This window comes from Tasmannia lanceolata, unplaced genomic scaffold (assembly GCF_043159265.1).
Source record: "Tasmannia lanceolata isolate RefF3 unplaced genomic scaffold, GAP_Taslan_0.1 ptg000023l, whole genome shotgun sequence".
NCBI lineage: Eukaryota > Viridiplantae > Streptophyta > Magnoliopsida > Canellales > Winteraceae > Tasmannia > Tasmannia lanceolata.
Genome location: NW_027518700.1, coordinates 15,341,535 through 15,365,512, shown reverse-complemented (window position 1 = coordinate 15,365,512; position 23,978 = coordinate 15,341,535). Strand labels below are relative to the sequence as shown.

The window sequence follows — 23,978 nt, the reverse complement described above, 5'->3', positions numbered from 1 at the left end:
GCAATATCCCCATGTTTTCTTTTCCCATATCACGCATTCCATATTGTCCATTGGTATGGACTATTACTTGAGTTGGGGCAGCGTGTTGTTGGGCAGGAATTCGAGGTACAATAAAAATAAGTGGGGTCTGATGGGATACAGTAGGGTCTGATGGGATATAGTGGAATGCTAGATGGAAGGAGGGTGTTGCATAGGGCTGTTGGATGTACGCTATGGGAGTATGGGCTGTTGGGACATGCCATGGAAACATGGGGTGTGAGTATAACGGACTTAGGCCTTGGAATATGGGCATTGGATGGGATGAGATGGGTTTTACGGGTATATGGTTTGTGAGACGGGTTGTATGGTTGTATAAGAATGGCCCTAGGTTAGACTATGTATGCGTAGAAGGCCTGATGAGGGATAAACTATGGAGGGTTGTGGGCTATAAGGTTATAACCGAATAGGATATGGATGATTAGGGGTACTGTTAATTATGGGATGATGAGAGAGCAAGCGAATGGGACATGGGCAGGCTAGGTTCAGGTTGAGGGTTGTGGGTTGAACCGGGTCATGTTGAGTCTGGCTGGGTCGGATTTAGTCGGGTTTGGTTCGGTTGAGTCCGGTCGGTGTGATGTGAGTCCGGGTTGGACCGAGTTGAACTTGATGGGTCCGGTTGGACGGAGTTGCACCGCGTGGGTCCGGGTTGGACCGGATCAGGAAGGGTTGAACCGGGTGGGTCCGGGTCAATTTGGATTTTAAATTGGTTCAGATTAGAGTCATGCATGCTTTTGAACTCATGAGTGTATATACGCACTGACCATGGGAGTTGATGACGCCCAAAATCCGACTACACGAACTAGCTTCGCAGAACCTATAATCCTGTGCTCACAGAAAAAGCATCAGCGGGCCCAGAGTTGTGGCTCCAGACGGCCACTTCGATACTCAAGTCAGATACGGGCAATCACAGACAATGGATGGGGAATGGGAGAGCTAAGTCAAGTTACCAGACCCGAGAAGAAGAGAGGGAGAGTTGGATCCGTTTGCTTGAGTGCGTAGTCCCCTATTTATAGGGGTGGTGATCCACGATCTTGGAGATATCAATCATGCCTTTGATTTCGCCCACGTGGAGCATGGTGGCGGGAGAACAAGATTGTGGAGATATCAATTATACCCTAGATTTAACCCACGTGGAGCTTGGTAGTTGGCGAATAAACACGTGGAGATATGATTTCCGATGCTTCTAGGCGAAGATCGCGGATGGTGACTTAGGCGGGATGTTTTGAACTCAAAAGCCGCACCTTACGTGTAACGGCCGTCTGGATTTTCTATTTGGGGGCGTTATCCCCGCGATTGCGTTTGATTCCCTTGGTAGCTCATTACCGCTCAAGGGAGAAGTATCAAGGAGGTTCATTCAATGTTTGTTACTGAGTGTTGCGGCGGGGACTGTGTCGATCTAGCTGAGTAATGGAGAAAGGGTTTGAGGTTCGGTGCCAGATATACCGATTTGACCCCTAACATATTGCCCCCTACTTTCTTGTCCCTTTGTAAGGGTCAAGGATGTAGCTAAATTTTCAAGTAGTGGGCCAGTGCCGATCCTCTGGAGGTGATGGAGTCGAAGCGCCTTTCTAGGGAATCGGCAGACGGATTCAATGTCGCGTCATTTAATAGGCGCGTCATTCTATCCTTAGGGTTTTCGGGAAATGGCGAAAACATTTAATTCCCGTCTATTTTTCACATGTTTTTTTCGAAAAACGGGTCGAGCTATTATTTACCACTTTATGGGAGACTTCGAAAATTGGCGGGATACTAAATCCCGCTCGATTTTTTTGCCTATGCTGCAAGAAGTGACCGAAGGTGGCACGAGGGCCGGCTCTGCTTCACCTGGTCTCGAGCGTCATCTGGAGGCGAATTCGCCGGAGGAGGACCCTGAAGAAGATCCGGAGGAGGACCCGGACGAATGATGGCACCCTCGGCCACGGTCTTGGCACTGTCGATCTGAAGCTTCCTTTAGGGGCGAATAAGATCGTGCCAAGTGGGTGCCGTGGCGATGCTGAGGTCCAATGTCCGGTAACGCTTGGTGGTTCACCAGACATATGATACTGAAGCTCTGGGCGTCGACTCTTGACAGTTTCCTTCTCGAGCACCTGGTTAAACATCCCAGTAGCATAATTTTGTTCACGCCAGTGGGCCACCGACCGCATCACATTCCTTCTGTCTTTTGTAGTTAGTTGTAGTTTAGTACGGTTCCGAATGTAATTTCTTTTTTCGCATCTAGCCTAGAAACCCTCCTTTTGTAAAGGCTCTTTTACTTGTGAGTAAAAGGATGTTTGTTATTTCTGATGCTTCCTTGTCATGCTTTTATTCAATACCGCAAGTAGCTCGAAGATGCACTGTAAACACATTATTTAATGATAGTCGGTATCGAATATCACGACTCATGCATCATCATGCGAAGGGCCATCATTTTAGCTGGAGTTACGTTCATGGCGCAAGTGAGCACATTCGGTCCCGAGCGTACTCTAACCTTGGCGTGGATGTAACACAGTTTGAGCGTATTGCAGGATTCCATCAAACGATACTCGGTACCGAAGGAGTGTTTGTTGATGCGTTCTGAGGGGTACTTCGAGGAGACACGTGTAACGGTCGCGGCTCTTGGGGAATGGCGGTTTGGCGCTTTAAACAATGATGGTGAATCGGCGTATTAATGACTTTGGTAACTGTGCGCATGTTATGGGGTGCCATGCATCGTATAACGTCAGAGTGAAGTGACTTTTGAGTTTTCCTGCGCGCGGACCTATAAAAGCCCGCCTATTTTTCTTTTTTCTTCCATCTTCTCTTTTTTTCTTTTCTTCCCTCATTCCGGCGAGATACTCACGGGTTTTTCGGTGGATCATTTCCCTCTTTCTGCTAGAATCTCCCCTTTTGCTTCGTTCCTTTGTGTTAATCGGAGACTTGGAAGATTCCAAGTTTTTTCTCATATTGATTTCCCCTTTCTTTCAAGGTTCTGGTTTGTCTTCTCCGGCGAGCTTCATGGTCTTTTTTCTTCAATTTCACCGGTGTGTTTCTCAACCCGAACTTTTCATTTCATTTCTTTAAAGTAGTCATGTCAGAGAATACGGATTCACAAAATCGGTGGATTGAGCCTGTGGGGATGGAAGAATCATCCCCTTCTCCCCAAGTCTCGCCGGAAACGGAAGCGGAGAGTGTATAGGAAAGACCGTCGGAGATGAAAGCGGAGAGCGCTTTGGGGCGGCCGTCGGAGATAAAGCCTAAAATTAGGGCTGAGAAAGTTGGCGGTGGCACGACGGTCGCAAGGAGCGGAGGGTCCATGAAGAGGATAGCGCCACGGCCAAGAAAGGAGGTAGATCCGATTCTTCCCTTTGAACCCCCCGGCGCGGTAGAGTCGGTTCCGAGTGATGCTCCCGTGATTGCTGCGTTAGTTGAGGATATGAGCGATTCACATTCGACACCGATGGATGTCCAAATTAGGCGTGTTTCCAGAGAGTCGGCGGAGCTTCGGAAGCCATACGTGCCTCCTGGTGGGGCATATCGTCCTGAAGTCGCCATGAGCTCAACAGGCATTCTTCATCCTTCAGATCTTGGGAGGTTGCGGGAGAAATATCATATTCCCGATGAATATGAAGCGGCTCCCAACCTCCAATGAACGGGCGTGTAGCAAAAGTGTGGAGGGAGAGACAGCCTTCTACAAAGAAGTTATTGAGGCGGGTGTCGACTTCCCTCTTCATCCGATTCTGATAGACTATTTTGATTTCTTTGGTCTAGCACCGTCCCAGATTTGTCCAAATGGGTGGAGGGGTCTTTTGGCGTACATAGTTAAAAGCAAAATGGTGACAGCCCCCTATCCTTGGATATTATTCAGAAATATTTCCTTGTGAAAATGAAAGGGGACTGGGTAGATGTGGCCTACCGTCGGACACTGATGATCATGGGCAAGGCTCCCTCTTCCATTAAACGGTGGAAGAATGAGTTCTTCTTTGTGAAACCGCCTCAAACAGCCGGGTGGCAATTCCCCTTCAATTGGAGAGAGCCCAACGAGGAGAAAATGGGGTTGAAGTTTTCCTTGGGGACCTTGAGTCAGTTGGTTTTCAACGATGTCGTGGGTAGGGATGTGGACGTAGGAAAGGAGAGTTTCGACGTTCAGGATTTCAGATTCGAACAAGTATTGGTGAAATTCGGTTTGAGCAACGTCGTGGTAGATTCAGAGGATGAGGCTCAGGGCGAAGGTGAGGAAGGGGGGAAGGAATATGAAACAAGTGTTGATGAGAGTCAGTCTAGTGATTCTCTTTCTCGATCTTCTTTTCTGTATTTTTGTTTGTTTCCGTCCTATTACGTCGTGATTTGGTTCCTGGATTTATTGCAGAAATGGCGGCACAAGGGTCAGGCGCTAATATTTCTGCCTCGGCCATAGAGGAAGCGAGGAGACTGAAGGCCGAGGAAGCAGCTCGGCAAAAGCATGACCGAGCCATGAAACACCAGGCGGCTAAGGCTGGCAAAGGGTCGGCTCTGGCTGTAGGGCCTAAGGATGCTGCATCTCTGGAGAAGTTCGTGCATAGCAAGCGGCAGGCAGAAATATTGGAGAAGAGCCCTAGTAAAAAGAGTAAGTCGGCGGAGGGGGAGGGTAAGGGTAAAGGCCAGGTTGTGAGCCAGGAGATCTTGTCCGTCGAGGGTTGCGAGGGAACCCAGGTTTATTTCAAGCCGGGGACTCTTCCGAGAGATCAGGCGACCCAGCAGGGGTCTTATTTTGACCCTAACTGGAAGGTAAGCATTGAAGATTCTACCCTTCGCAACTCGAGGGTGGCCGCAGAGATGGTGATGACGAGTGTCTTACCGAGAGACTCTGCGGATTTGGAGAGAAGTTCACACTACGCCTTGGGCCGGGAGATGGTCACTTTGGCGAAGAAGGCGCGTGCTTTTATTTTTGATTTTTTGAATGTCCTTTAGGCTCTGTAAATATTGACCTTTTCTCTTTTTGCCCACAGTTGTCAGATATTTGTTCTCATGCCTCTTGGCACATTGACAAGTATCATTCTCTTTATGCTCATGCCTCCAAGGAGGTGAAGAATCATGCGGAGTTTCGGGTGAATGATAGGAAGGTGTTTGAGGAATCCCTAGTAGATGCGCGAAAGCTCCAGGCGAATACCGAGGCTGAACTCCAAAAGGCCAAGGACAAACTTGGCCATGAAACGGAGATCCGTGCTGACCATGAGGCAGTGCGGGAGAAAGCCATGCAGCGAGAAGAGGAGGTTCTGTCTCTGGTGATCGCTGAGTTTTGCCAATCATAGGAGTATCAAATGGATATGGCACTCCCTGTTCTGGAATTCAAGGCAAAGGGGTTTGTTGACTGTCGAAACCAAGTTAAGGCCATAGATCCCAATTTTCAGATTGAGAGGTTGGAAGGTCCGCCGGGGACCGAACTTTCCGAGGAAGAGGATTTCGAGGCGACTGAAACGAACGTGGCGGATCCAGTGGTTGCCTCTCCGGAAGTGGAATCCTCTGCGCCGCCTGTCATTGTGCCTTCTACTAGAAAGGATTTGGAGAAGGATGTCTAGGGGCAGGGCCCTTGCAATTCTCCTTCTAATATCATTTTCATGGACTGGTCTATAAAAACATAATTTTATTTTGGTGTGTAGTTGGAGGGGTTTGTCCTTCGAGGCGATCCCTACTTATGGTGGTGCTTTTGAAACACTTCTACTTTTTTGTTGGCGATAGTAAATTTTTCTCTGATTCTGGCGATACATTGATTTGTTTTTAGAAGTATTTTGTAGAAAGACTCTTCACCGAGCCTCTTCGGGTATCGGTTCATAGGTCGCATCCTTCAAGTAGATAGACTTTCTACCGGGCCTCTTCAGGCACTGGTTTATGGGTCATATCTTTCAAGTAGATAGATGCTCTACCAGGCCTTTTCGGGCACCGGTTTACGGGTCATATCTTTTAAGTAGATATAAGCTCTACCGGGCCTCTTCGGGCACCGGTTTATGGGTCATATCTTTCAAATAGATAGACGCTCTACCGGGCCTTTTTAGGCACCGGTTTACGGGTCATATCTTTTAAGTAGATAGACGCTCTACCGGGCCTCTTAGGGCACCAGTTTATGGGTCATATCTTTCAAATAGATAGACGCTCTACCGGGCCTTTTCGGGCACCGGTTTACGGGTCATATCTTTTAAGTAGATAGATGCTTTACCGGGCCTCTTTGGGCACCGGTTTGTTGGTCATATCTTTCAAATAGATAGACACTCTACCGAACCTCTTTGGGCATCGGTTTATGGGTCATATCTTTTAAGTAGATAAACGCTCTACCGGGCCTCTTCGGGCACCAGTTTATGGGTCATATCTTTTGTCCTTCGTTAATAGCTCGCCCGATGTGTAGATTCATTAATGCTAGGAAGTAATCGCTTTTGGAGATTGATAATCGAAAAGGAGATTTCATTACTTGTGGAGAATGATTACATGTCTGGAATATCATAAAGACAAAGAACAAACACGTAGATTTATTGGAAATAAGAAAATGAAAATGAATTATACTCTTGCCGATTGGTAGAATTTCTTCGAATTCGAAATGTGCCAAGTGGTGGGAATGGGGTTGCCCTCTAAGTCTTCCAATTGGTACCATTCTGGCTGGAGAGTGCGTGAGACGCGGTAGGGTCCTTCCCAGGTGGGAGCCAATTTCGCGGAGTTGCGAGGGTCGGAGACTTCAGACTGTCACCAAGTCGCCTGTTCTTACTGTCCTTTCTTTCATTCTGGAGTTGTAGTATCGGGCGACCCTGTGTTGATACGCGGCCATCCTGACTCGAGCCTTTTCTCTAGTTTCTTCAACGAGATCGAGGATGCTCCTCAGGTGGTTGGGATTGGTCCTTTCATTGTATGCTTCGAGCCTCGGAGAATGGGCTCCAATCTCAACGGGTATCACTGCGTCTACCCCAAAGGCGAGGCTGAACGGCGATTCTCCTGTCGCGGTTCTGGGAGTGGTTCGATAAGCCCAAAGGAGATTCGGTAACCCTTCCGCCCATAAGCCTCGGGCATTTTCTGCGCGTTTCTTCAACCCCTGTAAGAGAGTTCGGTTGGTCACTTCCACTTGTCCGTTAGCTTGTGGATGACCGACTGAGGTGAACCGTTGGTCAATATCGAGTTTCCCGCAAAAATCTTTGAATCTTCGGCTTGCAAATTGGGTCCCGTTGTCGGTCACAAGGACCCGTGGAATACCGAACCTGCAAATGATAGCATGATAGAAGAAGTTTTCCATTTCTTTGGAATTAACCTTCTTTACTGCCATGGCTTCGACCCATTTGGTGAAATAGTCGATGGCGACGTACATCATTCGTTGTCCCTGGGTCGAGTTAGGAAAAGGTCCTAACAGATCCATTCCCCACATCGCAAATGGGACTGGATTGGAGATGGGTTTGCAGGGAACTGCGGGTAGACGGGCACGGTAGCGAACTTCTGGCATTGTTCGCATTTCCTAACAAAATCAGAAGCGTCTTGCTGGAGGGTTGGTCAGAAAAAACCACGACGGAGGATCTTGTGAGCCAATACCTTTCCGCCCGAGTGATCCCCACAGATTCCTTCGTGGACTTCCCTCATGGCGAGCTCCGCGGCGGAGGTTCTGAGGCATTTCAACAAGGGCCATGAGAAGGAACGCTTATACAACTTCTGTCCGTCGAGGATGTAATGGGCGGCCTTGGCAACCAAGCGTCGAGCTCCCTTTCTATCCGAGGGTATGATACCGTCTTTCAGGTATCGTATTATAGGGTCCATCCAGCTAGGTTCCTCGCTGAGTTGTAGGACTTCTTTTCTCTCAACGCTAGGCTGGGGGAGAGTCTCGGTGTAGATGTTCCCTGGCTCAAACATTCCGGATGAGGCCATCTTGGAGAGTGCATCGGGGCGGGTATTTAAGGTTCGAGGAACCTGTACTATCTGGAATTCCTCAAAGGTAGAGATTTCCTTTCTTACCTTTTCCAGATATTTGATCATCCGTTCTTCGTTAGCTTCGTTGAAGCCATTTACTTAGCTGACTACCAATTGCGAATCGCTCTGGACTCTGATCCGACTGACTTGTAATTCGGTGGCGAGAGCTATTCCCGCAATCAAAGCTTCGTATTCCGCCTCGTTATTAGATGCTTTGAAGTCTAGATGTAGGGCGTACTTAGCAATCAAATTGTCCGGCCCTGTTATGACTAGTCCGACACCGTTGCCCCCAGCATTGGAGGAGCCATCCACATATAACATCCATAGTGGATTTTTGCTCTGCTGGCTCAAAGTCGATTCTTCGGCTAGGAGGCTTGGATCTTCGGATTCCTCTATCGGTACCATACGTTCCACAATAAAATCTGCCAGCACTGGGACTTGATCGCTAGACGGGGCTTCATTTGGATGTCGAATTCGCCCAATTCGACCGCCCAATTAATCAGACGCCCTGATGTGTCGGGTTTTTGCAATATCTTCCGGAGAGGTTGGTCGGTGAGTATGGTGACAGGATGAGCTTGGAAATATGGACGGAGTTTTCTTGAAGATATAACAATAGCGAAGGCGAATTTTTCAATCTCTTGATATCGTGTTTCGGCATCATGGAGCACTCTACTGACATAGTAGATAGATTGTTCCGCTTTTCCTTCCTACCGAACGAGTACAGAGCTTATCGCGGCTGGCCCCACTGCTAGGTAAAGGTACAAATTTTCCCCCGGTACCGGCTTAGAGAGTAGGGGAAGTCCTTGGAGGTATGCCTTTAGTTGATCGAAGGCCGTCTGACATTCCTCCGTCCATCGGAAGTCTTTCATGCTTCGGAGAGTTGTAAAGAAGGGCAGGCATCTTTCTGCAGATTTGGACATAAACCTGCTGAGGGCTGCGATTCTGCCGGTGAGCCTTTGTACATCTCTGACTTCCTTTGGCACCGTCATTTCTAAGAGTGCTTTTATTTTTTCAGGATTGGCCTCGATTCCTCGCAGACTAACCATGAAGCCTAGGAACTTCCCGGAGCTAACCCCGAAAGCACACTTGCCAAGGTTCAGCTTCATTCGGTTTCGTTAGAGCACAGTGAAGGCTTCTTCAATGTCGGTGATGTGGTCCTGTGCTTTGAGGATTTTGACGAGCATGTCGTCAACATATACTTTCATGTCCTTCCCAATTTGTTCGGCAAATATTTTATTGACGAGGCATTGGTACGTAGCTCCAACGTTTTTGAGGCCGAAAGGCATAACTTCATAACAAAACAGCCCTTGGTCAGTGACGAAGGAAGTTTTTGAAATGTCAGGACCATACATCTGAATTTTGTTGTACCCGGAGAAGGCGTCTATAAAGCTTAGCATCTCATGCCCAGCGGTGGCGTCAATGAGGTGATAGATCATCGGTAACAGGTAACAGTCCTTGGGGCATGCCTTGTTGAGGTCCGTGAAATCGATGCAGATTCGCCACTTACCGTTGGATTTCTTGACCATCAAAACGTTGGCGAGCCACTCCGGGTAGCGAATCTCTTTGATGAATTTGGCGTCAAGGAGCTTATCTACTTCTTCCTTGATGTGTTTTTGTCTTTCTGCGGCGAAGTTACGTTTCTTTTGTTTCATGGGCTTGAAGTTTGGATCCACGTTCAGTTTGTGGACCGCAACATCGGAGGGGATTCCCTGCATATCTGAGGCGGACTAGGCGAAGATATCTGAGTTAGTCTTTAGGAAATTGACAAGCTCAATTTTAAGCTTACCTGAGAGGAGAGCCTATTTGGACGGTTCGTTCTTCGACACCGGGGAACAGGGGAATTTTCGTGAGTTCTTCGACCGGTTCTCCCTGCTTTACCTCGACTCGAGGATCGGTACCGCATATGGAGAAGGTTTCTTTGGCTGCCTTTTTCTGTTTCAACAGGGCGACGTAACATTCGCGGGCTTTCTCTTGATCACCGATAACTTCTCTTACGCCAAGTTTTGTAGGAAACTTTATTTTCAGGTAGGCAGTGGAAACCACTGCCCCCAATTCGTTCAACATTGGCCTTCCGATGATTCCATTGTAAGTGGAAGGGATGCGAACTATTACAAAAGTCTGCATGATGGTATGTTGGTTCGGATGAGCGCCAAATGTTACAGGGAGTTTGATTTTACCTCGTACCTTGACTTCTCCTCCGGAGAATCCGAAGATGGACCAGTCAACAGGCTCCAGCCTATCACTGCTGATATCCATTTTGGAGAAGGCGACTTGATGGAGGACATTGACTGAGCTCCCAGTGTCTATCAAGATTCGCCCCATGTTACAATTGGCGATAGTGAGTCGAACTACTATAGCATCATCATACTGACGATCTATGGTTCCAAAATCCGCTTCATTGAAGGTGATAAGCACACTGATACTTGGGTCAGTTTTTGACTTCTTGGAGGGGTTTTCTATGGAGTTGACTTGTCCTGCATAAAGAGCGTGCCCTTCATCAGTCAGTCCTCCAGGACGCCGGGCCTCCATAAATGGTGTCAATATTTCTGGTGATCTTTGGTGCTTCCTCCTGATCTGAGGCTCTTTGCCGACTGCTTTCCGCATGGTGGTTTGGTGAGCGATGACATTCGTCCGGCCGGTGAACTTCGGATCGGGGTCATTGCTGGTTCCTTAAAGGATTCTGAAGGTAACGGTCAATCCTTCCTAGTTCCGCGAGCCTTTCAATTTCATTCTTTAGATGATAGCAATTATCGGTGGTGTGCCCATCACCTTGGTGAAAACGACAATATTTGTTACAGCTTTTTTCTTTCCCCGAATTTCTCATTCTTTCAGGCCAGTTTATGGGTTCTCTATCACGGATTTCGTACAGGATATTTGAGATGGTGTTGTTCAATGGAGTGTAGTTGACCCTATCAAACTGAGGATTTGGGGCGCGACGATTCTGTCTGTCATTATGTCTTGCCTGCTTATGACTCGATAGCACCCTAGAGTCGACTTTTCACTTTTCGGTTCCCCGGGTGGTTTCCAACTCCCTTTCCATGGCAAATGATTCCTCATTATTGATGTATCTATCTGCGGTGGCCATGAGTTCTTAGAGATCGCGAGGAGGATTCACATTCAAGGTGACTTTCATGTCTCTATCTCGGATGGCATGGTGGAGTGCAGCACGAACCATATCGAAGTTTGGCTCGTTGATTTGGTGGAGTTCCACTCGGAACCGACCATTAAACTTCTGCAATATTTCCTCCTTTCCTTGCCACAAGGCCAGGAGAGCATCAGCCGATTTCTTTCGGGGTCGACTGTTGATGAAGTAAGCGACAAACTCCTTTCCCAGTTCATGGAATGGGCTGAACCAATTGCTAGCGTCTTTCTTCAGGTAGGCGAAAAAGGCTTTGCACATCATTGCATCGGAAGCATTTCTGATTACCATCGCACGGCGGTAGGTTCCGAGAAACTCAAGAGGGTCTGATGACCCATCATAGAGGTCCTACTGAGGCATGTCCGAATTCGTGGCGACGATGGCATTGGCGATTATCGGGGTGAACAGCGAAGCAATTTCGCTATACCATTCCGCCAGGAGGTCTGGATCACACGGTGTCTTCATTTGCTGTTGAAGTTCTCTTATCTGACGCTGGAGTTTAGCCATGATGGCGGGGTTTTCTTCTGTTTGGATATCTTTTTGTTGCGCTTCTTACTTGCGGAGGTACCTGATTCTCATTTTGGTGGGCAAGGTTCGCCGGTTCCATCGTCGAGTTGTCACCCCTTCGATGCCGGACCTCACGGCGATGGTCGGGTGGTGGGCTGGTGATGGAACCAGACGCTTGTTGACGTTGATAGGATCTTTGACTCTGAGGATTTCGCCCTTCTGAGGATCCTTGCTCTTCTGGAATATCGACGAGATGAAGTCCTCCGACCGGCGTATTTACGGGCGGAGGTGGCGCCGCCGGTTGGGGAGGGACCCTTTGGAGTACTTGCTGGAGGGTGACCGCAACACTTCCGAGTTGCTATGTGATTTGATTGAAGGCGGTCATTGTCACCGGAGTGTCGCCGGAGGTGACCATCTCTTCCATTTCCTAGAGTGGTTCGTGGTCTCGTTGGCTTGCTTGGCTTCTCGTAATCATTCCACCATTGAGTTGGGAGGTAGCTTTCGGCTTTGGCATAGTCGGTCCCACGGATGGCGCCAATCTAATGACGGCCAAAATCTGACTGCATGAACTAGCTTTGTAGAACCTATAATCCTGCTCTCACAGAAAAAGCGTCAGCGGGCCCAGAGTTGTGGCTCCAGACGGCCACTTCGATACTCAAGTCAAAGACGGGCAATCACAGACAATGGACGGGGAATGGGAGAGCTAAGTCAAGTTACCAGACCCGAGAAGAAGAGAGGGAGAGTTGGATCCGTTTGCTTGAGTGCGTAGTCCCTTATTTATAGTGGTGGTGATCCACAATCTTGGAGATATCAATCGTGCATTTGATTTCACCCACGTGGAACGTCGTGGCAGGAGAACAAGATTGTGGAGATATCAATTATCGTGGGATGTTTTGAATTCAAAAGTCGCGCCTTCCGTGTAACAGCCGTCCGGATTTCCTGTTTGGGGGCGAGATCCCCGCGATTGCGTTTGATTCCCTTAGTAGCTCGGTACCGCTCAAGGGAGAAGTATCAAGGAGGTTCAATCAATGTTCGTTACCGAGTGTTGCTGTGGGGACTCTGTTGATCCAGGTGAGTAATGGAGAAGGGGTTTGAGGTTCGGTGCCGGATATACCGATTTTACCCCTAACAGGAGTGTATTTGATCAAGACATGGAATTTGAGAATGGTCTGATAAAATCTGAGGCTGGGCATGGAGAATGTAACCCGATGGGTGGGTTCATGTGCTATGGGATAAGAGGATGGGTTATGATGGCATGCAAGTAAGGGATAGAGTGATCGAATGACTCAACATGATGCAATTTAATATTTGGTTGTAATGGGCTATGGTAACTCCAAAGGTGAGATATGTTTGGATAAATCAAATTTTGATGGTGGTGATGAGAGCTTTGATGGGCTATGGATTGTTGGCCGAATGTTTATAGGAATTTAATGGATTAGTCTATGGTTGGTGGTGGTGGGTTCAAGTGTCTGGGTGAGGCCGAGAACTGCTATGAAGTAGGTTCTGAGAGAGTTTGAATGAGGCTTCGGGGTAAGTCTTGAAAATTGGCCGAGTGCTGCTAGGGAGTATATTCTTGGGTGATTTTGGAGGTGGGTTTTGTGTTATAGCAGATAAAAATGAAAGAAGATGGGTTGAGAGATATGAGAGATACATGGTTCTAAACTATCACGATCATGGAATCCACCCTAACATGATTCTAAACAGTAGAATAAAAGTAGAAGAAGACACGAACATGAACTGAACTAGGATGATCAAGAAACCTAACTTTGACAGGAACCCTAATCTAACATGAATATCAGATAAAAGAGCAAATTGAACCAACCTCTTTCGGTGTTTGAAGTCGATCCTCCCTTCTTTGCTTTTCTTGAATATCCTCTCTTGAAAGTTGATGAAGAACACAAGTAGGCTTGAAAAAGATGAATAGTGCAAGGTTCTTGGGTGAGATATGGACAAATTTCTTGAGTGGGGAAGGGGAGTTCGGCAAATTTTCTATATAGGCAGTCTTGGAGTCTTCTTGATTGTGTAGAGAAAAGAAGAGAGCATGGGTATTTATAGGTCTCATTTGAGATCTTTTGAGAATTTTTTAGGATCTTTGGAATCTCTCTAGGTTGATTTTCCTAGGAAAATCTTTCTAGCTTGCCCTCCAAGTTTCCCAAATTCATCACCTAGGAATATTTTGTTTCTTTAATGTTTGGGGAATTTTAGATATTTGCAATCATTCTTGAGAATAAAATCAAGAGAGAAGAATTTCTTATTCTTTATGCTCAAGACATCTCATTTTAGACCAGATTTGAGATCTTTTGTAAAATTTTGTGGGCCCACCATGGATTGGATGAATCTTTGAAGGAGGAAAGATTAGGGTTTTGATGAGATTTTGTGGGTGCCACCAAATTTCACAATTTGTACAATCTTTTGGGATTTTTTGGAAACTACAAAGAGGGGGTTACTTGGGGAACTTTGGGGGGTTAAAATACAAGGAGGAACATGTTTTTCCATGCCGGAAAAACGTGTAGAACCACCCTTATATGAGAGAAAATGGGAAAATGGGAGGATAGAGAAAGAGAGAAAGGAAGAGAGGAAAGAGGAGGATATTTTTGACGTTTTCAATTTATGATTTTTTAATTTAAATAACCATTAAAAACCCAATTTTAATTATAGATTAAATATGGGCCCTTAATTTCGAGCAGTGGCCCATTTTTCATAAATTAAGCGGATTGCGGGCACGTTTGCGCATATCTATCCAATTAATTTACGATTAATGATCCAACCGCCAATTAACAATTTTAAGACCATAAATATTATAAAAAAACTAGTAGTTTCTAATAATTTTAAGGGCCCACATTGACTTGTTTTTTAATTCATAAATTTACTCTCAAAATTTAATTTTCGGAAAATGACATGAAACTACTCAAAATTTAATAAAAAATGCCTAGAACATGATCCTTACTGGTATTAATTGATCCCTATAAATATCTCAATTAATTCTGACCGTTAATTTTATAATTTGATAATTTCGGACCTTTTGGGATGACTTAGGAACCGACGAACTCATTTTAGGGCATTTTGGTCCCGATCATCGATTTGAATGGTTAGATCCTTATTTTAATGACTCGAAGGACTAAAAATTGTATTCAAAAGGTTTTTTATCTTTATCATTGAATTTTTAGTTCAATTGGGCCATCAAATGAAATTTTCTGCTATTTTTTGAATCTACGAGGCTAATCGGGTTAATTCTGACTTTTAGGGTACAAAAGTAGGCAATTGAATTGTGTAATTCCATGGATAACATTTGAATTATTGTCAACGAAGGTGTATTGAAATGGGGGTGTCTACACTTATATATGCATGGGATGTCAAATCGACATGGGTCCAATAATACCTCGTAACTCTATATAGTATAGAAATAAAGTTGGGCTCTTTAGAGGGAAGACCGGTCATTATACTTTCTTATACTTTTTTTATTGACTTTATTGTTTGAGATATGTTCGATAATGCATGTCACCAGGTGTTCGTTATGATTAAGCTATTATGGATGGCCTTCTTGCTTATTTGATGATTTTTACGTTTGTATTTGTACCTCTGTGCTCTCCATGTGTGAGCCAGACCACACTTGATCAGGACCATACCCAGAGCATGTAGACAAAGGCCATCCTTGCCATGACATCTTTTTTTTCACGAGTACAAAAAATAAAATCACTCTTAGCCCCTGTTTGGAAACTATGAAAGCATTAATTTTCACTAATAATCAGTTTTGGACACACAATTGGTTCTCAAAATTTAAAACAAAAAGGCTTTAGAGAAAGATTTCGTCAACATCACAATAGTATGTTGGAGGGTTTCTATGAGATCTACGATTGCCTAGGCCTCATCAACATTTTGCATCTCCAGAAGGATCTCAACTCCATGAAATCTAATATACTCTTTTTTTTCTTGTAATTTCACTACTAATGGATAAGCAAAAATGCTAGACGATAGTAGCTACTATGGTTTTGATTGATGAAAAAAGCGATCTTAAAGTTCTCAAAAGACAAATATATTGTGCTTCTAGTCGACAAATTCCATTCGGATCTGAAAATTATGTGGCACACACAAAACATAAAAGCTGCGAAATTCATCCCCTAGAATAACTTCCTAGCATAACTAACAGAGCTTTAATGAAGTAATCCTCCATGCATCCACCACTGCTTCAAATCCTAACAAGCTGGAATAGTAAGTTTTGCCATTGCAGCGATTCAAATTTCAAATATCAATCACTTTCGAACAACCTGATGCATAAGCTTCTGCTGTAGAACCCTGGGATTCAAGGGTGGGCTGGAATGAAGTCTCTGCAATGTAGATTTCAGCAACTTGTCTCCAGCAATCAACCTCAACTTCTTAATTAACTCTTCCCGTGTTATTGTTTTACTCTTGAATGCATCGTAGTGGAGATCTAGTAGATCCTTGGCTGAGGGAGATATACTGTTTTGAATTGCAGCAAACAATATTGGAAATGGCATCCAAGGGGAAGTGGGCATCTTTACTACCTCTGACACAGGAGGAGCATGCCGAACGTTCCTTACAGTAGAACAATTAGGCATTCTCAGAACACCGATGTCAACCAACCCTATCAGTGGCCCGGCTTGCCTCTCAGTTAAGGAAATCTCACTTTTGTAGTTGCAATGTTATTCCACTCATCAACTTCTTCAGCCACCTGTGATCTGCAAATTTTTTAATAAAATGTTAAATTGTTGACCAGATGTTTTTAGCCCATTGATCTTTAGGCTTCTATCAAGAAAAACTATACTAATGGCAGGCCACTAGATCAAATTGTTTGACACACAAATTTTCCGTGTGTCTCAATGGTGATCCTTAGGATTAAATCCTCATAGGGATTCTTAGGATTGTTGATTTGTAAAAGAATGTAATCGATACTATACTGGATTTTGTATTATAATGTTGGAGCTATTTGGATGTATGGCATGTTTAGCAACCATTAAAAATTATTCCATGGAATATTACTGGGGCCACAAATTATTTCATGGAATATTAGTGGGGCCACTTATGAGAGATGGATGGAAAGGGAGAAACTTAAGAGGGTGGGAGTGGGGAATATGAAAGCCTCTCCAAAATATGAAAACCCCCACTTTAGCTATATTGATTGGGGAATAATGCTATGGGAGATGCTTGCATTCCTGTAGTTATAGATCTCTTTGTAACTTATGACATTGATTTGAAAATTAGCCTCTAAAACAGGTGTATTTTGATCATTTAGTGAAAAATCAAGAGAAAAAATAAATGGGACAATTGGACTTGCTGTTTATATATAATATTATTTTAAAAAATATTAAAATGTCGTAGGAATGCAACAACAAAGTCTACGGATTAAAAACATCAACCTTTTAGATTTACCCGAATGACATGCTAAAAAAATAAGTTCAACGTCTAATGCATGCTAACATAAATAAATATTTATTGGGAGTATTTTTAAATATCTATTTTTTGGCTAAATCGGGCTTTATAAAGGCTAAGGCCCTCAATTGAGATTATCCCAACCGATTGAGAGCCCCAAATCGATTATTTGGACTCAAAATTAAACATAATTTTGAGTCCAATAATTTATTTGGGGGGCTCTCAATCGATTGTCACAATCTAGAGTGAACATGGCCTAAGTGAAGTTTATTTTACAAATTATCCTTATAGATAACATCTGTTGATTAACTTTTGTATGAAAGTAGACATATATGCGCACACAGGCATAGAATAAGAAACATACATGTTTGCGTACACACACATCATGGATGAAAGTTAGGCTATTACCTGCAACTTGATCCAGCTGCCAAACTGAGACAACCAGGCGTGGAAGGAAATCTCCTGAAATCGGGGTTGCTTGCCATATCCCCATGTTTTCGTTTCCTATATCACCCATTCCATTTTGTCCGTTAGTAAGGAGTACCACTTGAGTTGGATCATTACAAAAACCTCTCATGGGAAGGCCTTGCCATAGCTTCTTATCTTCCATGACTTTGATGGTGATAGACCATGGTACCAAGAATGACTTGGTTTGGAGCCTTGTCATGATGACTATCCAAGGAAAGTAGAAAAGACATAGGTAGAGGTGGGGTAAGGGGCCTTGTTTTATAGGAAAAGATACTTTGAAATTGACGACACATACATGAATGAGAGCGAAAGCAGTGGCACTAATAAATATGACAACCAAATAATATCTGGCAAAGATATTGGCGTGCGTTGCCATTATCTTTAAAGATACCATTTTTAAATATTTAGTAGATATGTCGGTGGACATAGATAGGCCGATGGATCTTAAGTATCCAAACTTAATTTGACAGTACTTGGGCACAATTAGGACTGCAACAAGATCGGGTTGGGCTGAGCTTTTCAAAACCCTAGCCTAACTCTAGATCACATTATCTTAGCCTGACCCGCCCTGACCCTGAGTCAAGGCCTAAGAAACCACAACCCAAGCTCGCCTTGCCGGGCTCAGCCCAGCCCTGGCCCGCCCTGATTGGGCCAGGCTGGGCCGAGCTACCCTGATTGACCCTAGTGAGTATATATCTATTCAACATAGTTTCAATCTTTTAGAGGACTTTCTAGCCAATTTCGCTCGTGGTTGGCTTTTGTATGTGGGAAGTGAGAACAACCATAATCTACCACATCATGTGAATTAAATGAATAAGACAATCTACTAAAAAATCAACCTATGTGGTTGTTCTCGCATGCAGAAGCCAGCTGCAAAATGGCTTTTCACGTAATTGGCTAGCACAACCAAGTTTTTATAACGGCATAAATCAATCTGTCTTTTCTTCTTTAATTGGCTTGTAAGAGCATTTTGGAAAATGTAATAAGTTTTGTAAGTACTAAAACACAAGATGGGTTGGTGTAAATATCAAAATATTGCATATAGTGTAAACAGGATTAGGCTTGTCCGAGGTATCAACCCTGAGTCCGACTCGACCTTGGGTCGGGCCTAAAAAAGTGAACCCAAGCCCACCCAGTTTGGCCCTGTGCGGGTCTGGGATCACAGGGCCAAACTTGCACCCTAGGCACAATAATTGGATCTATCATATCAAATTTAGATTGATATTCTAAGGTCCTCAAAAATAGCCACAAAATCAATTGGTGCGTCTTGGAACGTATTAAAGGTTGCTGATATACGAAAATATCCTTCAAATTGTAACTAAAAGAATGTGAAGGCTATTTTTATCATAAAAAAATCTTGATGAAAATTATTTTCCATCATTTGGAAGGAGTGAAGTCTCAAATTGACTCTCTCTCTCTCTCTCTCTCTCTCTCTCTCTCTCTCACATCTCATTTCACTATTCCCCTCCTGGTTCTTCCCCTAACCCTAAACCTTAACTAATTACGCATTAACCTAGCCCAAGAGGCTAGATGCTTGTATGTACTTAAAGATTGATTTCTTTGTTTGGAGGAATTATTTTACTTCTTTAGAAGTTTAGATTAGTCACATATAGTAGTGTAGACACCCCCATTTTCCTACGCATTAAAAAGCAAAAGATTCGGTAGTATGATCGAGTTTTAAATCCGTATTCAGCATTAGATTAGGCATCCATGCATTTTAGCGTAGATTTCATTTCATTATAGGAGTTTTGAAGTTGATTCGCGATCCTGAAGGTCTCTAGGGGGTTCCTTTGGCCTCTGAAAGATGAAAGTTCAAGTTTCCAAGCAAATAAAAAAACCTGCTATTTTTAGAATTTTCTGGGTTTCCCTCATTTTTGCCTATTTTGTACTGCAGGGGTATTTTGGTCATTCCCGATGTGTCTCGTTTGACCCCCGAGTTATATTTGAGAAATCTTTAGTGATTTCACAAATTTTGAAAAAGCTGCTATTTTTAGAAACTCATGGGGCTTCCACATTTTCATCATCTTATGGATATTTCAATCATTTCTCATATATCCAAAACCATTTTGAAGGTACGGCTGATGGATTATGAGTAATTTCGTAAGATTTGGGAAACCTGCAAAATTTAGATCTCTCAAGATTTTCTCTTAGTCTTGCACTGGTATTTTAGACATTTCCAAAATATTATATTTGGTCCCTAAGATTGTCTAAAAAATCTTGAGTCCGTTCATAAATTTTCAAAAATCTGCTATTTTTGGAATTTCTCAGGGTTTTCCCTAGTCTCGCCAAATTCTAGCACCTCGGGGTAATTTGGTATTTTCCTGTGTAATTCTTTTGATCCTCGAAATATGTCTGAGAGATTATGAATGATTTTCTGAATTTTGGAAAACCTGCTAAATTTAGAATTTCTCAGGAGTTTCGCTTAATTTGGAAATTCTAAGTGTTGAGGGCATTTTGGGTATTTTCAGGGGATACCAAATAATTCTGTTTAATATTGCTCACCGAAGGGACCCAATTTTAAAAGTTTCTATTTTTGAAGTTTGACCACAAAGACTTTCCATTTTTAATTTTTCCCTTTAGGGGTGGACCAATCTGAGGGTATTTTGGTCACATTTGGATGTCTAACAGTCAAGTAGGGGCATTTTGGTCCGAAAAGTTATTTCCCAAAAAAGATGGTCCGATCATGTGTGAGGGTTGCACTATAAATGTCAAATGGGTTGGGTCTATATATAGAATGTTGAATTTAGAAAGATTTTATTGATTTTTTACGGAAAAACCCGAAACCCGTGTGAAATGGCCCATTGGGCTAAAGCCCGCAAAGATGGAGCTCATGTGGGTTCACCCATATGGGTGAACCACCATGGTGGGCGGCCCACATGGTTGACCCACATGAGTTAAGCACCCAACCTTGATGATATCACAATGGTGACATCATATTTGTTAAAAGAAAAATAAAACGAAGGAAAGAAGGAAAAGATGAATGATTGCTTAAAAAAGTTTTCTTCCAAAGAAGCAATGTGGAATGAGAATAACATGTCTTGATTGACAAGAAATTAAGATTGGAATCAAATCCAATTTGGAAACAAGAAAGAAAGAAAGCAATAAGGGAAAATTGGAAACAAGCCAAAAAGGGAGCTCTTACATTGGAAATTACTATTTCTCTTTTAACCCTAACTTTTTTTGTATAAAAATCAAAGCAAATAATCCAAAAAAAGAGGAAAAAAATCCAAATTCGTCCATTTTCTCTCTCCTCCCAAGAATTTTTTTTTTCTCTCTTGAAGTGTGTTCATATCTCTCAAGTGTTATTCACAAAAGAAATTCTTGAATTCCTTTTTCTTCTTCAACAAATCACAGATCAAGGATCTTTGAGGTGTTCTTTGGGTCTTCTTCATCATATAAAAGGGAGCGACAAAGCATATACCTCGGATCTACGCACCCTAAAGACAAGGAGCGCGATCAACGGTAGGATTTTTATCTTTGTAATATCAAAAGTAGAAAAGCCTGCTAGGGTTTTACCTTTGGTAGATCAAATCAATGAATTTTTTCTTGAAATTTCAGTATGTTATAATATAGATTATAAGTTTTCAAAATTCAAAATTTCACCAAAAAATTAAACTTCCTCCATTTAATAATGATTTTTTTTTGTTTTTTATTCAATATGGATTTCAATCGGATTATCAAAGAAAGTGTTAGAAAACGTGGGTTTCTTTAAAAAATGATATTTTTGGGGACTTCTATAAAATAAAATACTACTGGAAACTTAATTTCCAACCGTGGTTCGGCCGTTTCATTTTTCATTCTATTTTTCAAAGAATAACCCTGAAAAGGGTTATTTCTTGATGAATGGAGCCAAAAGTATATCAAATCATGTTCAGATTTAGTGAAAGTTTGTTTCCAGTAGTTTTACAAGTTTTTTAGATCACCCAAATTTTTTTATATTTTAAATTTCAGCTATTTTTAATAAATACCAAATATTTTTAAAAATTGATGAAACTTTCCAGAATTAAAGCCTAATAATAAATGGAAGTTTCCATTGAAAAATATTTCAAAACAAATATGGTTTTTACTGTTTTCTAATCGCTTTCCCGTTTTACGTGTCATAATTCTTTTTCTTATTAAATTAATATATTTTCCAAATTTTTCTTCACAAACCAGTAACTTTGGTTACTGGAATGTTAGAGAAATATTTTTAACTAATTTTGCAAAGATTTGATAAGGTTTTATAATTTATTTTAATAAACGGGTTTTAACGCCTAGAAAATAAATTAATCTCTTCTATTTAATATGGAGGAGATTTAAGTTTTAAGTTTTGAAATTTTGATAATAAATTCTATAATCTATTATATATCTACTGGAATTTTTCATTTGATTTTAGGATACCATTAGGTTTGCTTTTTAAGTAATTCTTTGGTTTTATCTGATTTTTGTGTGAATTTAAATCGGCATCAAATCGTCATAAAAATTCATAAAAGTCATACAATAGTCTAATCTCATGATTATCTTTATACTGTAAGAGTTTAAGTTGATATAAAATTGATATGCTATAGGTTACTGTGTTAATCTATAATCTGATTTGAATTTTGAAAAATCGGACATTGATATCTAATCTTAATGATAATTCATGAAAATTTTTCATTAAGCTTTAATCATCTATATCTTTATTCTGTAAAATTTTGGAGTAATTTAAAAGTGATTGATATAGGTTACTGTGTTAATCCATAATCGGATTTGGATTTTGAAACATCAGAAATTAATAGCAACTTAATATAAAAATCTATAAAAGTTTTCCAGTAACCTATATTCATTCCTATATTGTTACTGTAGAAATTTCAATTTATTTCGAATTTGTTTGCAATGAGTTCATTTGTAAAATCATTCATGTGATCTGAAATTGATAAAATCTATTAAAAATTGAAATTAACCAAAATCATTATGAAAACTTCCATGGAACCTTAAATTTCTGTCACGTATTCATTCCTTAAGCCGCTGAAACAGAAATATTAGGAGTCTTAGATTTTCCTTGTAAAATGGCCATGCTAGGATAATTTAGATGCCGAGATCGCATCCATAATCATATCCCAATTGCAGTTGATCCTTGACAATTTGAGTATTTAAATTATAGCATGTTATTGGCTCCGAGGTCTACTGTCCACGAAAATCCTGAGAAATATGCCAGGCAATAAGGTGCTATAACTTAAGTATTAAATTGCGCAAGGGAAGAGCGCACGATTCCCTTTCATGGATGCGATTCAAGGCTGAAACTTGCGAACCATAGAGCCTTTGGTATTCCTTAGATGTTTAGGAACCGAAAATCCTTGAAATCTGAAAATCATTAACTTCAACAACTTGAATCAATTTATCTCATGTCTTTCGGAACCGTTGGATTGCGGTTTCCATCGTAGGAACCATTAGAGCCACATTTAGGAACACTTGTGTCATGTTGTGTCCTAAGTTTTAGGGAGTCCTAGAGTTAGGAGTCCAGCCTCAACATGGGCGTTTGCTATAGATAGCAACCGTGCCATAGATCTAGTTACACTAGGTACCCTCTTTTCTCATAGGACAAGCCTAGTTACCTAGGACGTAGGTTAACCTGCATTAGTCTAAGGGACAACTTGCACTTAGATAGGATCATATAACATCTTAGATGAAGTCTTAGGATAATAAAATCTTCAACTTGAATTAAATAACTTCTCTTAAAACTGTTGAAACAGTCAATCCAGTCCAGATCGGTGTCCTAGATGAGTTAGGCATAAGTAGCTTAGCTTAGGTGCACCGAACTACGTCGACTCTGATCCCAGTGAGGCTTGGGTACGTAGGCAGCTTGGATGCTTGATGGCATACCAATCGCGAGTCGGCTCCACACATAAGTGGGGTTTTGTACATTAATCCTTAAATTAAAAGTAATTAAATCACTTAGGACTTTCCATGAAATTAGAAGTTTATGAGAACTTTCACTTAGATTGAATTCAAACAAATTAAGAAAATCAAGATACACATTTAGGAATTACATTGAAATTAGATCTTAGGATGCATGTCACATAGTTCGCACATTAATATAGAGTTAAATGAGCCATTTAAAAGAAATTCGAAAGAGTTAACTTTTGGAATTGAAGACCGATTATCGGACAGGAATAGTGCATGTGGTGGTAACTCCCCATACCTTCCATTCTCGTAACCAGGTAATGAGTCTAGATTTCTAGTCAATTATGGGTCCTAGATCCCTCATCTAGGTGGCGACTTTGTCACTCTCTTTTGCGTGGAATTCGGATTGCCTTAGTGATCCCAAGTTCACGGAAAAGATGAATTAAATCACACCTTGCTAGGCTTGGCAGCTTACCCCTGCCCTTATGGGTACTGGGTTGCACGTTTGTTTGCACCCTATGGCTTGGTTGCTGCCTGCTTGGTTGGGTAATTAAAATCAATAATAAAAAGCACACGCTATTCGCGTGGGTACGAGAGACCAAGAGAGAGCGTGACGGCTCGCGCCCCACCCCTCTCGCGGGATCGGGTTCCACAAGTAGCACGACAATATCTCAACCCTTAAGCTAAATAAAGTCTAATCTCACAC

The 23,978-nt window shown here is 42.4% G+C and overlaps 1 protein-coding gene and 1 long non-coding RNA gene across 2 annotated transcripts; both read right to left on the bottom strand.

Annotated features, from left to right (window-relative positions):
• Window positions 1-7,497: 7,497 nt before the first annotated feature.
• LOC143855860 (uncharacterized) lies at window positions 7,498-8,313 on the bottom strand. Its single transcript, XM_077365911.1, has 2 exons — window positions 8,020-8,313; window positions 7,498-7,917 (listed from the first exon to the last, which is right to left on the bottom strand). The coding sequence occupies exons 1-2, from the start codon at window positions 8,311-8,313 to the stop codon at window positions 7,498-7,500; spliced, it is 714 nt and encodes a 237-aa protein (XP_077222026.1).
• Window positions 8,314-15,504: 7,191 nt separating this feature from the next.
• Window positions 15,505-17,499, bottom strand: LOC143856827 (uncharacterized). The gene is made up of 2 exons (XR_013238375.1): window positions 17,351-17,499; window positions 15,505-16,251 (listed from the first exon to the last, which is right to left on the bottom strand). It is a non-coding gene; the product is annotated as an uncharacterized LOC143856827 (long non-coding RNA).
• Window positions 17,500-23,978: the final 6,479 nt, after the last annotated feature.

Bases quoted from the DNA above. Each gene is read 5' to 3' on its own strand.
- LOC143855860 (XM_077365911.1), bottom strand. From the start codon at position 8,313: ATGGTACCGATAGAGGAATCCGAAGATCCAAGCCTCCTAGCCGAAGAA. The intron at 7,918-8,019 runs GTAGTCAGCTAA...GAGGAATTCCAG, and splicing joins TCCAGAGCGATTCGCAATTG to ATAGTACAGGTTCCTCGAAC.